The sequence below is a fragment of the Onychomys torridus genome, chromosome 9 (assembly GCF_903995425.1).
Source record: "Onychomys torridus chromosome 9, mOncTor1.1, whole genome shotgun sequence".
Classification (NCBI taxonomy): Eukaryota; Metazoa; Chordata; class Mammalia; order Rodentia; family Cricetidae; genus Onychomys; species Onychomys torridus.
This window is the reverse complement of record NC_050451.1, coordinates 15,883,999-15,896,413: the sequence shown is the minus strand read 5'-3', so window position 1 is coordinate 15,896,413 and position 12,415 is coordinate 15,883,999. Positions and strand designations below refer to the sequence as shown.

The 12,415-nt window shown below is 42.2% G+C and overlaps 1 protein-coding gene across 4 annotated transcripts in view; it reads left to right on the top strand.

The window, feature by feature from the left end:
* Window positions 1-12,415, top strand: part of Znf385d (zinc finger protein 385D) — a 924,801-nt gene that overhangs the window by 572,149 nt on the left and 340,237 nt on the right. Inside the window, exon 1 of one of the 4 annotated variants that reach the window (XM_036199941.1) lies at window positions 9,372-9,968. The exons of 1 other annotated variant lie outside the window; for it this stretch is intronic. In XM_036199941.1, coding sequence (XP_036055834.1) covers window positions 9,947-9,968 — 22 coding nt within the window. In that variant the 5' untranslated portion in view covers window positions 9,372-9,946. Of the gene's footprint in view, window positions 1-9,371; window positions 9,969-10,298; window positions 10,837-12,415 lie in introns of those variants that run through there. 2 more of the 4 variants (XM_036199940.1, XM_036199942.1) reach the window with 2 other exon arrangements.

Here is a 12,415-nt window from a genome sequence, read left to right as displayed (position 1 = left end):
ACTAGCTCCAGATAAACAGAATGTCATGGAGGGCTTTGGAGTGTGAAGGAAGAAAGAGATATGTGCAAGAGGTTGTACTGAGAACTGCCAGGAGTAGAATATACTTCTTAGTGTAAGAGGATCACAACCACCAATCAAGACAAATCCAGGAAAACAAGTCCCCTGTGAAAGCATCTATGAGGCCTACAAACTTCATCCCAGTCCTTCTCTTCCCCACCTCTGCAACTTGATTCCCAAATTTGACTCCATGTCTCCTCAACCCAAAACATTTCAAGTCTTTTTCCAATGAAGTAGAAAGCTTTCAAATCCTTGTTATCCTTTCCTTAGGTCTGGGGATTCTTTGTCTACCACCCAATAGCAATAGCACTTGAATGCTCTTCTTACAGGCCATTGTCTCATTCCACAGAAGGGGTGGCTGCTTCCCAAAGCAGAGATGGCTTCTGGCGCTCCTGGTATGCTCAAATCACTAACTCAATATGCTATCCCCTGGGGATATATTTCTGCTATGCTCTGGGAAATGCTAAAACAGTTGAAGAACTAATGTGTGTCTATTTTCTACCACTCCAGAGAACTGTCATTCTACTGAGGCCTGTTGATAACTGGGCTGGCCACTGAAATATAATCTGTTGGATACTGAAATAGAGTTACACAAAGAGTATACACTGGAATACTTTTTTTGAAAAAAAAAAAAAAAAGATGTGCCTTTGGAAGACATCTCAGCAAACAGAAATTCTGAGCATTGTAGAGTCACTGAATATAAAAGTATCTGGACAGACAAAAGAGAATAGGAGAAAGGGACATTCTTGGAAGAATGTACAGTCATCTCCCACTTGTTAGGGTTTGCTTGTGAAATGTCACTCCCAAGCATATCCCCATCTCTAGCTGGAAGAAGTTGGTCACTGGGAGCTGGTCTTTCAGAGTAACAGGAGTAACAGTGTAGCCCTGCTTTGGGCCTCATTCTATGTTTTCTGCTTGTCTTAGATGCTTCTCTATTGGCATAACCAAACACCATGACCAGGCAACTTATCAAAGAAATCATTTAATTTCAGACTTGTGGTTCCAGATAATAGTTAAGTCCATGATCATCGTGGCAGGAAGCATGGCAGCAGGCAGGCAGACATGGCACTGAAGCAGTACCTGTGAGCTTCAAACCCTAAACACATCCATGATATGGAAAGAGAGAACTAACTGGGCCTGGCATGAGCTTTTGAAATTTCAAAGCCCACCACCAGTGACACACATCCTCCAGCAAAACCACACCTCCTAATTCTTCCCAAGCAGTTCCACCAACTGAGGATCAAACATTCAAATATATGAGCCCATGGGAGCCATTCTCATTCCAACCAGCACAAGGCTCCTCTAAGATGTTAACAGATACTCTGCCTCATTCTGTTGCCACCATAGACTGACCTCCTCCTGCTCCCTCCATGCTTTCCCACCATAATGGACCAAAATACCTTGAAACCACAAGCCAAAATTATTCCTTCCTTAAGTCATTTCTTCCAGCTATTTTGTCACAGTCACACAAATGAGAAATAACTTACAAGTTTTAAGTTACATGTCACTCTGTGTAGCATGATGAAAGCTTGTGCTGTCCTGCTCTATCTCTATTGAGAGAAGAATTATCTTCTTGCCCAGTATATTCACACTGTATATGCTCCCCACTTCTCAGTCATTCAGTATGTGTCTTAGTTGTCAGACCAATTTTTGTGGTATCATTTTGCTTATGCTCCTGTAAACTTTACTTAATAATGCCTAGTACCCCCACCACCCAAAGTGCACACTATTACAATTGGTGCTTTATGTTTATTTTTTTATAGTTAATGTTTTAGGGTTGGATCTGGTTTGAGTCAGACTTTTGTCACAGTATTACTATAGTTTGGATATAGTTTATATTATCTGTCCAAGTTTACAAGTGTTGAAATTTTATTTCTATCCTGAGGTATTTAGAAGGTATAAACAATCCAAATAGGGTATCAAAACAGGGTCTTTGGAAGATAATTAGAATCAGGTAAATTAATAAAGAGCTTCCATGATTGAATCATCATAGCTTTGTGATAAAAGGACAAGAGATCAGAAAACCTGCTGTGGTGGTTTGAATAGGTATGGTCCCCATAGTCTCATGTGTTCCAATGCTTGATCATAGGGAGTGGCACTATTAGAAGGTGTGGCCTTGTTGGAGTAGGAGTGGCCTGGTCAGAGGGGGTGTGGCTTTGCTGGCGTGGGTGTGACTTTGTTGGATTAGGTGTGGCCTTATTAGAGGAAGTGTCTCACTGTGGAGGTGAGCTTTGAGGTCTCTATGCTCAAACTATACCCAGTGTGGCACACAACCCCCTTCTCTGCTGACTGTGGATCAGGATGTAGAACTCTCAGCTCCTTCTCCAGCACCATGTCTGTCTGAATGCTTCCATGTCCTGCCATAATGATAATGGACTAAACCTGTAAAATTATAAGCTACCCTCAATTAAATGTTTTCCTTTATAAGAGTTGCTATGGTCATGGTGTCTCTTCACAGCAATAGAAAAACCCTAACTAAGATATGTACAAGAGCACACACACACTCACTGTCTAATGCTATGTTATGTTTTCTGCTGTCTCAGAAATCTGCCCACTGGAAGTCCATAACCAAGTGAACCTCCTTAACCTAGAACCTCCATCTTCATCAGCCAAATAGACTAATTTCCTCCCTTTCTTCCTTCCCTTCTTCCTTCTGTCCTTCCTTGCCTCCTTCCCTCACCTTCTTCCTTCTTTCTTCCTCCCCTCGCATCTCATTTTTTTCCTAGTCTTGAGCCCAGGACTTTGTTCATTCAAAGCAAATACCCTGATACTGAACTACATCCCTAGACCTTTCTCTTAAATCATCCAGCTTGTGGTATTAAGTTGTTGGCAGCAGAAAACAGACCAACGCAAGCATATTGCCATCATCATTCTATTAATAATTAACTCCCTTTGCCAAATTCTAGAAGTAAATTTAACCACAGATATACATATGTAGGAAGAAAAACATATCATCTCTAGAATGTGCTGCCACTACCACCTGTGCTTCCATGTACCAGACAGGACTTCTCTAACTTTATGTCTCCAGTAGGGAGGGGAGGGATCATAACCTGCAGAAGTCTCCCTCAATGCACATAGCTACAGCATTGCTCCCATGTTTTTGATTCATAGTATTAACATGATAGACATATCTCTGCCCTGTGTCTATGGTACTTGGAGAGAAGCAATAAATTGTGGACAATGAATGAATGAGCTAAAGGAGGCTTTTAGGTCCTGTCCTGTGTAATATGTGAAGAGATATCCAAGTCCTACTTGGTGCACTGAAATGTGAGAACTCCTGGATACAGACATGCTATGAGTGCATTTATGAACCTTCAAAATCTAGAATAGCCTTCAACACATGGGACCTTGGTAACAATTTTGAACAAATAAAACATTCCTATATCACAACAAAGTAATAATTTTAGGAAGACCTCAATGTTAATAATGAGAAATAAAGAGAAGTTCCTATTAACTGGCTATCAGGAGAGACAGGTGCACATATAAAAGGGAAATACAGTGAGGTATAATTGGGAAATGTGTTCTTTATAGGATTTTTTATTCTTATCACAATGCTAGCACATCTTTTTTATAGATGATTAATTTTTTAGATTAAAGTCCCCAGGCACTTAATTTCCATAAGAGTGTCAAGAGAGAATCTGAGAATAAAAATGATTTATGATTTTGTAACACTGTCTACACAATCTAAACAGTTCTGATTAAAATATTACATAGATTAATGGAATTCAGCTATTGTTCTCATATAGACCAATTATTTCCACACTTTTCAAGTTGTTTTGACATTGGATGATGGACTATTAGAGGTATATTTAGACTTAAAATAAATAGTTTCCCATCACATGCCATACATATCAACAAATACTCATCCAACACATTGTTATGCTTATAACAAATACGCTGTCACAAATACCCACAGACATGTCCTCATGTTCTTAAAATGTCTCAGTGTTCATTCCTGCCATTCTTCTTTTTCTCCATCTTCCTTTAAAAATCCAGCCTCTTGAACTTCTTTACCATCTACAAAATGATGACTACAAATAACAAGGAAGGCTGCACAGCTTTTCAGACCTCAGGACCCATACAGCCAAGCTGCTCTGGACTATGACCACTTACTTACAGTGTAAGGATCTTGGACTCAGTACCAGCCTCGCTGACCACCTCCAGTCCCACACCCGAATGTCTTGAGTCTCATTTGTATGTTTCTTGTCATATTTTCAGTTGCTCTACCTTCGCCATTTTAATATTGTGTCACTTCTAATTTTTCTCTTTCCTCTGTTGCTCCACAAGCCACTGAGAAATCCTTCTAAACCAGTTTGACATCAACATAGAATATGACCACATTATACCATTTCACCATTCTGACCCTGGGCCAGGCCACCATCCCTTTCTCAGTTACTTCACAGAATTCCTAACTGTTCATCTTGTATCTTTTCTAATTCCTTTGGTCCTCCACATACATCAGCCACAGTGAACCCAAGAGTGTGTCAAATGATTACTACACACACACACACACACACACACACACACACACACACACAGAGTCTGTTCTAGTTTGTTTTCTGTTGCTATAATAAACATTAACTGATAGTAACATAGGGAATGAAACAGTTATTTCATTGTCCAGGTCACATGACAGCCATCATTATCAAGGAAAGCCAGGGCAGGAACTGAAGGTAGTTGCTGAAAGCAGAAATGCTGCTTATTGGCTTCATCACTATTTTCATGCAGCCTAGGTCCACCTGCCTAGGGATGGTGCTTCATACCCTTTGCCCATGTGACCTATTTGGCTCCATCCTATTGGCCTTGTGTTTTTCCTGAGACATGACTTTTTTACCTTTGTATTTTCTGCAGTGTTCTTTATCCATTCCATAGAACAATGTCTGGAATGTAATAGGCATTAGGAAGACATTTAGTGTACTAAAAATATTGAATTAACAGATAATTCATTCATTAGATGACTAATTTGCTAGATCATGGTGAGCTAAAAGAGCCTCCTTTTCCATTGGCTTGACTGACAAGGTTAATTCCTGCTGAATGTTCAAGCACTGGAGCAGGAATGAAGGAGGAATGCAAGCCAGAATGAAGGATGTGAAGTGTAACACACCTAGAAATGGAAATTTAAAGAAGGCCCAGCTTAGGAAAGGCCTTATCCACCATCACAGATGAGGCAGATGAAGGAAGTAGATCATGGAGAACCATGATCAGATCATTTTTAAGCAGATAACGACGCACCTCCAGTCAAACACTGTTCTTTGACAACTCTGACGTCAGCAACATTGGATGAGATTTTATTTCTTCAATGAGGACAAGAGATAAGAGCAAGTTAAAATGAAGGTCAGAGAAAGGTAACGGGAGGGGGCGGGATTTAACCGGGCTAAGCTAACCCATTGCTAAATTATGGCTGCATGCAGCTGTAGGAATTTGAAAGGACAAACAAGCTCACAAACTGTGGTCTGTAGTAGCACCTGGCAGATGTATTGCGTGGAATTTAAGAACAGCTGCTGCTAAGCATGGACAGATTCAATTTGTGAAAATGTGTTGCATAAAACACCATCAGCCCCAAAGAACTAACTGCAGGCAAATAGAAAAGTCTGATGTTTTACACACAGTACATCTGTACTTAGTGTGTTCATTCATTCATTTCTCACAAGTATTTACTGGATAACAAGTGACAGGTTCTCTAAGAAACGTGAAAGTACCTTTGAACTGATGAAAATCACTGGCCCAATGGAGATTATATTCCAGGGAGGAGAAGTCAAAATAAATAGATGTCTACCTTAGTATCTCAGATGATAATTGCTGTGGAGAAAAAAAATAGAAAGATGTTAGCCAAAAATGGAATGAAGTCTGTAAGACTGTCAAGTAGGGAGTGAATACCAGGTGAAATGGTGATTGCAGACTTGAGGGAGGTGAGGAATTAAGGCTGGCAATCATCTCGTCTGGGAGTGAGGAGAAAATACTCACCTATCCACAGTTCTTCAATCTAAAATCTGCTATTGGTTTGGAGTCACCTTTTGTTTTAATAGGGAAAGATATATTACTATTTGGTTAGTGTCAGAAGAGCTGGCCTGATTCCCCTCAGACAGACCCAGGTTTTGAGAGCTTCTCATAGATAGGGTCACTCAAACCTCAGAGACTTAAACCAGATCCTTCTGTGGAAGCTGCTGGATCCTCCTGAGGTGACACCAAAAAGTATCTCAGGCACAGCTGACATGTTTGCAACCCAAGAGGAACCAATGTCAGCTAATGTTCATTTGGATATTATCACTTTAAAATAAAATTAAAAAAAAAAAAAACAGTATATTGGGCTGAAAGACTGCACAGCTGTTAACAGTATTACTACTCTTCCAGAGGACTTGAGATCAATTCACAGTACCCACCTAAGAGTGCTCACAACCTTCTATAATTCCTGCTCCAGGAGATCTGAAACCTCTGGCATACATGGGCATATACACATGCTTAGCATAAACTCACACAAACACACTTATATTTATTAAAATTAATTCTAAGTTGAAGTTGGCTGGAGGGATGGGTCAGCCATTCAGATCATTTGATGCTCTTGCAGAGGACCTGGATTCATTTTCCAGCACCGCAGTCAGATAACTCCTGTTTGAGGGGGACTTGGTGTCCTCTTCTTGCCTCCTTGGACACTGAACACACATGGTACACAAACACACATGCAGGTAAAATACATACACAGAAAATATGAATAAATAAATTTCTTAAAATAGTATGTTGAGGAGATATCTGCACTAACTGCTGACTGCAGCATTAATCACAATGGCATGGAGTCTAGGTCTACAAAAATCAGAAAAATATATATTTATATATACTGATGATACTCAGCCTTTAAAAAGAGGAAATATGTCATTCAAAACAAGATGAGTATGCGGGGAGATTATGTTACATGAACTAAGCCAGGCACAGCAGGATGAATACACCATGACCTCATGAGGCCGATGTGACCTGTATGAAAGTTGTGCTCACTGCAATAGAAAGGGAAATGGGAAGATAGAGCAGATACCAGTCAAAAAAAAAAAAAAAAAAAAAAAAAGGCTGGTAAATACAGTCTGTATAAATAATGTCGTTTTAAGCAGAACAGAAAAATTTGAATGTTAAAACTCAGTTTTGTTCATACAGTTTTGAGCAAGTTTGTGTCACTGGCCTTGCTATTCCTGACAACCCTGACGGAAGGAGAGGGAGCAGGCCTCTGTAAATAAGGAAAACACCCCTCTACTTTCTGGGGCAGGATTGCACTGCACACATGGGCACTGAGTTAATCTCAGGACACTCTAACATTGCAGTGGCGCCTCTGCTTTTTGGCGTATAATTCTCGGTAAGCCAGACAGATGTTGGCATATTATGTCACCTAAAACACTCCCTGAGCCTGTAAATTCATGGTCATGTGGCTATATTTGTTTTTGTAATATTCAGTGACATACTCATTGGTAAGACCATACTGGAACCAGTACAAATAGCAGGTGTGTTTGTATATAGAAACCTGTTGAAGGATGCTACACAAATACCACAGACAAATAGGAAGGCAGTAGCTCTTTAATTGGAAAAGGTACTTTATTTGTGACAAAGGTAACATCCATTTTCTATATTTAAGCTTTATATGTCACTAATAAAAATGTTGTGTGTGCAAGTAACTGTAAAATGCCAGACCAATGCAAGCATGCCATTAATGATGGACGCCTTTGGTGGCGCTGCCAGACTTTCTTAAACTCAACTCTCAATGCTTGCATCTTCCAACTACAAGAGCTCAAGTGGACCAAAACCTCTAACATTAGACTACAGCGCCCTCTAGCCTGAGAAGAAGGTGAGGCAGCTGACGAGCTCCTTGAAGAGGCTCTGCTGCAGATGATTCTCTTGCCTCTGGGAAGGTGTGGCCATTCCCTGCACTTGGGATGCTTACCATCTGTCCTCTGGGTTAGCCTGTAAGACTGTTGTTATTTTTTATCTCAAAAAGTTGTGAAATCGTAAATTCGATGCTCGAACTTTCCTCTTCTAATGCATTTAAATGAGTGGTGTTTGTACAAGAACAGGACCAGCTGGGCAGTGTGCTGTTCACCTGTGTGTGATCCCAGAACTCCGAAAGCTAAGTGGGACAGCACATATTCAAGGTCAGCCCAGGTTACCCAGCATAACCCTGTCTTAAACAACAGAGAAATGACCTGAAGACAGGGGGAAGAGCAGGAAAGAGGAAGAGGAGAAGAGCAGAAGGAGGAGGACTAGATTTAGTTAAGAAACACTGTGGATCTGATTGGTTGATCATTATTTACCTAGTTCCTTACATTCTAGTGTGAAAGCACTCTGCTCAGGGAGGGGAAACAAGGGTTAAGCTTGTACAGGACTGCACAGAAAGATGTCGCTATGAGGTCCTCTGTCCCCTAGGTTCAATGTGCAGACTACTCACCAGATGCACAATTATGACAGGAACCATCATTGAGTATTTTAATATTAGACTGTGGAGCTATTTGCTAACATGCTTTAGAAAAGCTCAGATTTAACACACACACACACACACACACACACACACACACACACTTCCTCCTGAGGCTGCATTATTATTATTATTATTATTATTATTATTATTATTATTATTATTTTAATCTCCACTGCTTCTGTTCCATAGGTTTTACAGAAATTTTCAAGTTCAAAGACTCCAGTGGGTAAAAGGGGTCCCACAGTGGAGAAAGGGAGCTTGCTAGTGGGTTTATTTTTCATCCTGAGCATTTGAGCGTTAATCACCCAGCTTTGAAGGATTTATTTTTAACATTCTTTTCCGTGTACAATAAGCATTGAAATTCATTACACTGTTGGAGGAAACAGAGATTTTGCTAGGCTGTGCCTTTCTGGGCTGTTCATCTCGAATTTAGTGTGTGCACTCAATATTTGTCATCAGGCTTAAGTTATGACCTAATCTCGATCCAGTTTCCATCATAATTTCTCTCCATCTAGAAGGTCAAAGATCATTCCCACCTCAATGTACCTTCCATTATCTGCTAAGGGAAGGGTGTGTGTGTGTGTGTGTGTGTGTGTGTGTGTGTGTGTGTGTACGATTTTGGTGTGCCACAGTGGGAGGGGACTTTTATCACATCTTTTCATCTAGCAATCTAAACTAGGAAACAAGATAGAAAAATCACTCCTCTCCAAATTTTCTGTGACAGGATCACACTACCTTAGTAAGCAGGCTTGCAGCCCTCAAGCTCAGAGTCCAAAGCATGCGTTCTCAACATCCACTCAGGCTTAATTTTGATGAGAGTGACAGCATTCTCCGGAAGGGAGAGATGAAAGTGTGTCTAATTACACGATCATGGCAGAATTCGCCTGAGCCAGGTTCCCACCCCACATCTGAGGTGAATTTCCCCTGAGTGGCTCCCGGTGCACGCCAGACCCTTCTCTTTAAACCAGCCTCCGTGCCCCTCACTCCGCCCACGCCCAGGTCTCTGGGCTGGTTCAAGCTTCCCAGAGCCTTGGTTGGTCCTGGCAGGCCATCAACAGATCATCTCCTGGGGTGGTTGCGAGCGGGGCTGGGATGCTGTGGGGTGGTGGTGGGGGTTGTGTTTGTAGTACTCCCGGAAAGTCCTGATGTCACGAGAGCGGCAAGGACATCGCAAGGAGGAGTCGTGTTACAGTAAGGATGGGCAGTGGCGCGCGCGGCCGGAGCGCACGCTCCAGCCGCGGGGAATCGTAGCCGGGAAGGCAGGAGTCTGCCCTGCTCCGCTCGCCCAGCCCGCCCGGGAGGAGGCACGCTCCGCGCTGCTGCTAGCCACGCTGGAAACGTCTACACTGACCGTAGCATGCCACGGCTCTGCTCCGCGTGCCAGCCCTGGGTGCGAGCAGAGGCTGAAGACGCCACGGTGGGCTTCCAGCTGGTTGATTAATGAGAAAAATAATGTATTTTGGTGAGTGTTCTCTCTGATGATGCAATTCCGGGGATGCCTGGTGGCTCTCCATCATGCAAGCAAACGCTTTTTAAAAATCTTTAAGCTGCTAGAATATATTACACGAAACCTACCTCCAGTGGGCAACTGGCGGACCCGCTAGAGCGGTTATTAAAAGCTTCCTTTTGTGCCACCTTTGGGGCTGGTTGATAATCAACTGTGCACGATATAAGCTGGAAAAGAAGAGGCGAGGGTGGGGTGGATAAACTTTGCTTTGACTTGTGGCCACGAAGTTGGCTTATTTAGCTGGGTGTATGAGACATGGTGCAGCGTGGGAAGTCGTGGGCTAACTTAATGGAATGCGAGACAAAGTTCCCACACGACTGATGCCCTGCAAGCTTAGTCAACATGAACGTACTTCTCAAGCGTTGGGGTTTTCCCTAGTTCAGAAGCAGGAAAGGAAAACATTGTCGAGTGAGCAGCCCTTTCCAGTCCTGTGCTCCTTCAGGCTAGAAGAGGCTAGCACCAAATGCTTATTACTTCAAACCTTCCGAGGTCACAGGGCTGTTAAATATGTGTGCGGTTTAGTTCGGGACTGCGGTGGAATGCTCCCCAAGGTTTTCAGCTGAGCTGCCTGCATTTGCAGAAAGCATGTGGAGGCTTAGATGTGGGCTCTGGGCTGAGCACTGTGAGCAGGCTGGGAGCTGAGTTGTACCTTTGCACTGCAACGCTGCAGCTTACATCCAAGAAAAGAGGCAGAGCCCTTCACTTCTGGGGAAGAAACCAAGGAGTAAGACGGAGGAGCCTTTCCTCCTCCCGGGCGTTATGCTTTCCTTCTGTAAGTCCCAGCCGGTGTCATCGTTTAACAGCATCTATCTGATACTAAAAGGTTTGTGGGAGCAACTGGAGTGGGGTCGGGGGTACTATTGTATGCTGCAGACTCAATGGGTGATTTATTTGGGGGTTTGCTTTAAATATGAAATCAGCAGTCTTCCTTCAAGTTAAATTTAGATATGTGTGGATGGGGAGCTATTAGTTTGGTGGGCATGTATTTCCCTGCATGCTATTTGCTTTGTCTAGTTTTTCAGAGCCTTTTGAAACATTCGCGAAAGTGTGGAAGGATCCCGAGTTGCAAAAGCTTAATGCCTTTAGTTGTCTCGACAGCAGCTTTGATTGCCCTATAATTTGTGTCTTATTAGAAAAGAAATTTTAAAATAATCAGAATTCATTTGAAAGAAAGGATTCTCATTCCATAGCCCAATTCAAGCAGAATCCAGACTTAAGTAGCACTTTTCTCGTGGGTAGCTGTAAGGGACACATTGTTTACTAGCAATGAACGGAACAGGATTCATCATGTGTGCGATTTTTGACAAATGGGGAAACTTGTAAAGATAATGCGTCTTTTGAACATAATTAAATTTCAGCATCTGTAATGAGATTCAGGAATAACAGAATATTATAGTTTTAGTTGTAGTTTTAGGGGTATTAAAAAATGCCTGATGGGATTTTGAAGAAGGACGAAGCAGAGAACTAGGAAGAGTCTCAAAGTACAGGGCAGAGACTATCCACACCGTGCTGGTCTGTGGTGTGGCTGACTGAAGAAATGCTCACAGAGCTAGCTCAGGTTGTTAACTGTGTGTTAACCCAGTCATTTTGGGAAGTGGGCAGATCTACAGGCAATTAGTTTCACTGTGTAATGTACGCTTTTCATAGTGTGAATTGAAATGTGATGTCCTAGTCACTCTAGCTGAAAGTACACTTTTGTTAAGGCCAGGCTGAAGTTTCCCTCAGGGTTGTGAACATAGTTCTGTCTCCCCACCATCCCCACCATCATTCCAGTGTGAGAAATGTTTTTGTTCTTGTAGGAAGGGATGTATATATTAAGAGGCAGGGGCTTTGGCAGCTGCTCACTGAAGCTACTAGGCATCCAGAACCCTTAGAGCCAATCCACGTCTAAGAAAGTCGCCTGGTACTAGAGTGAGAGCAAATAAATAAATACACAGAAAACCTGAGAATAACCTGGGCGTCTTCCAATCCCATAGCATGCTAATGTCTGTGTCCATGTCTCTGCACATGTGTGTATGTTTATGTGCATCTAAGCCTAAAATACTTCTATTTTAGGTGTTAAAAAAAAACAGTGCTTTTACTGGCAAATGTACTGATGCTTCATTACTTCCTTATTTTTGAGCTGCTAATGATTTATCAGGCCAAGACCAATAGGGGCAAAGGGAAAGCGCCATTCTTGGGCTTCTCTGGTGACTTGTGGCAGTGGGATAGCCATGTTGAAAGTCCTCTATTTCTGTCCCCAGTAGGAGTGATGAAGAGCATGAGGATGCTATGTGAAGAGGTGAATTGAAAGACAAATGGGTTAGTCCCTGCTCAGACCCATAACCTGTTTTGCAAGATGTTGTCCCATTTTGAATGTAGCTGAAGACTCCTTTCCTGATGAAGTGGGTGGGTCTACCTGA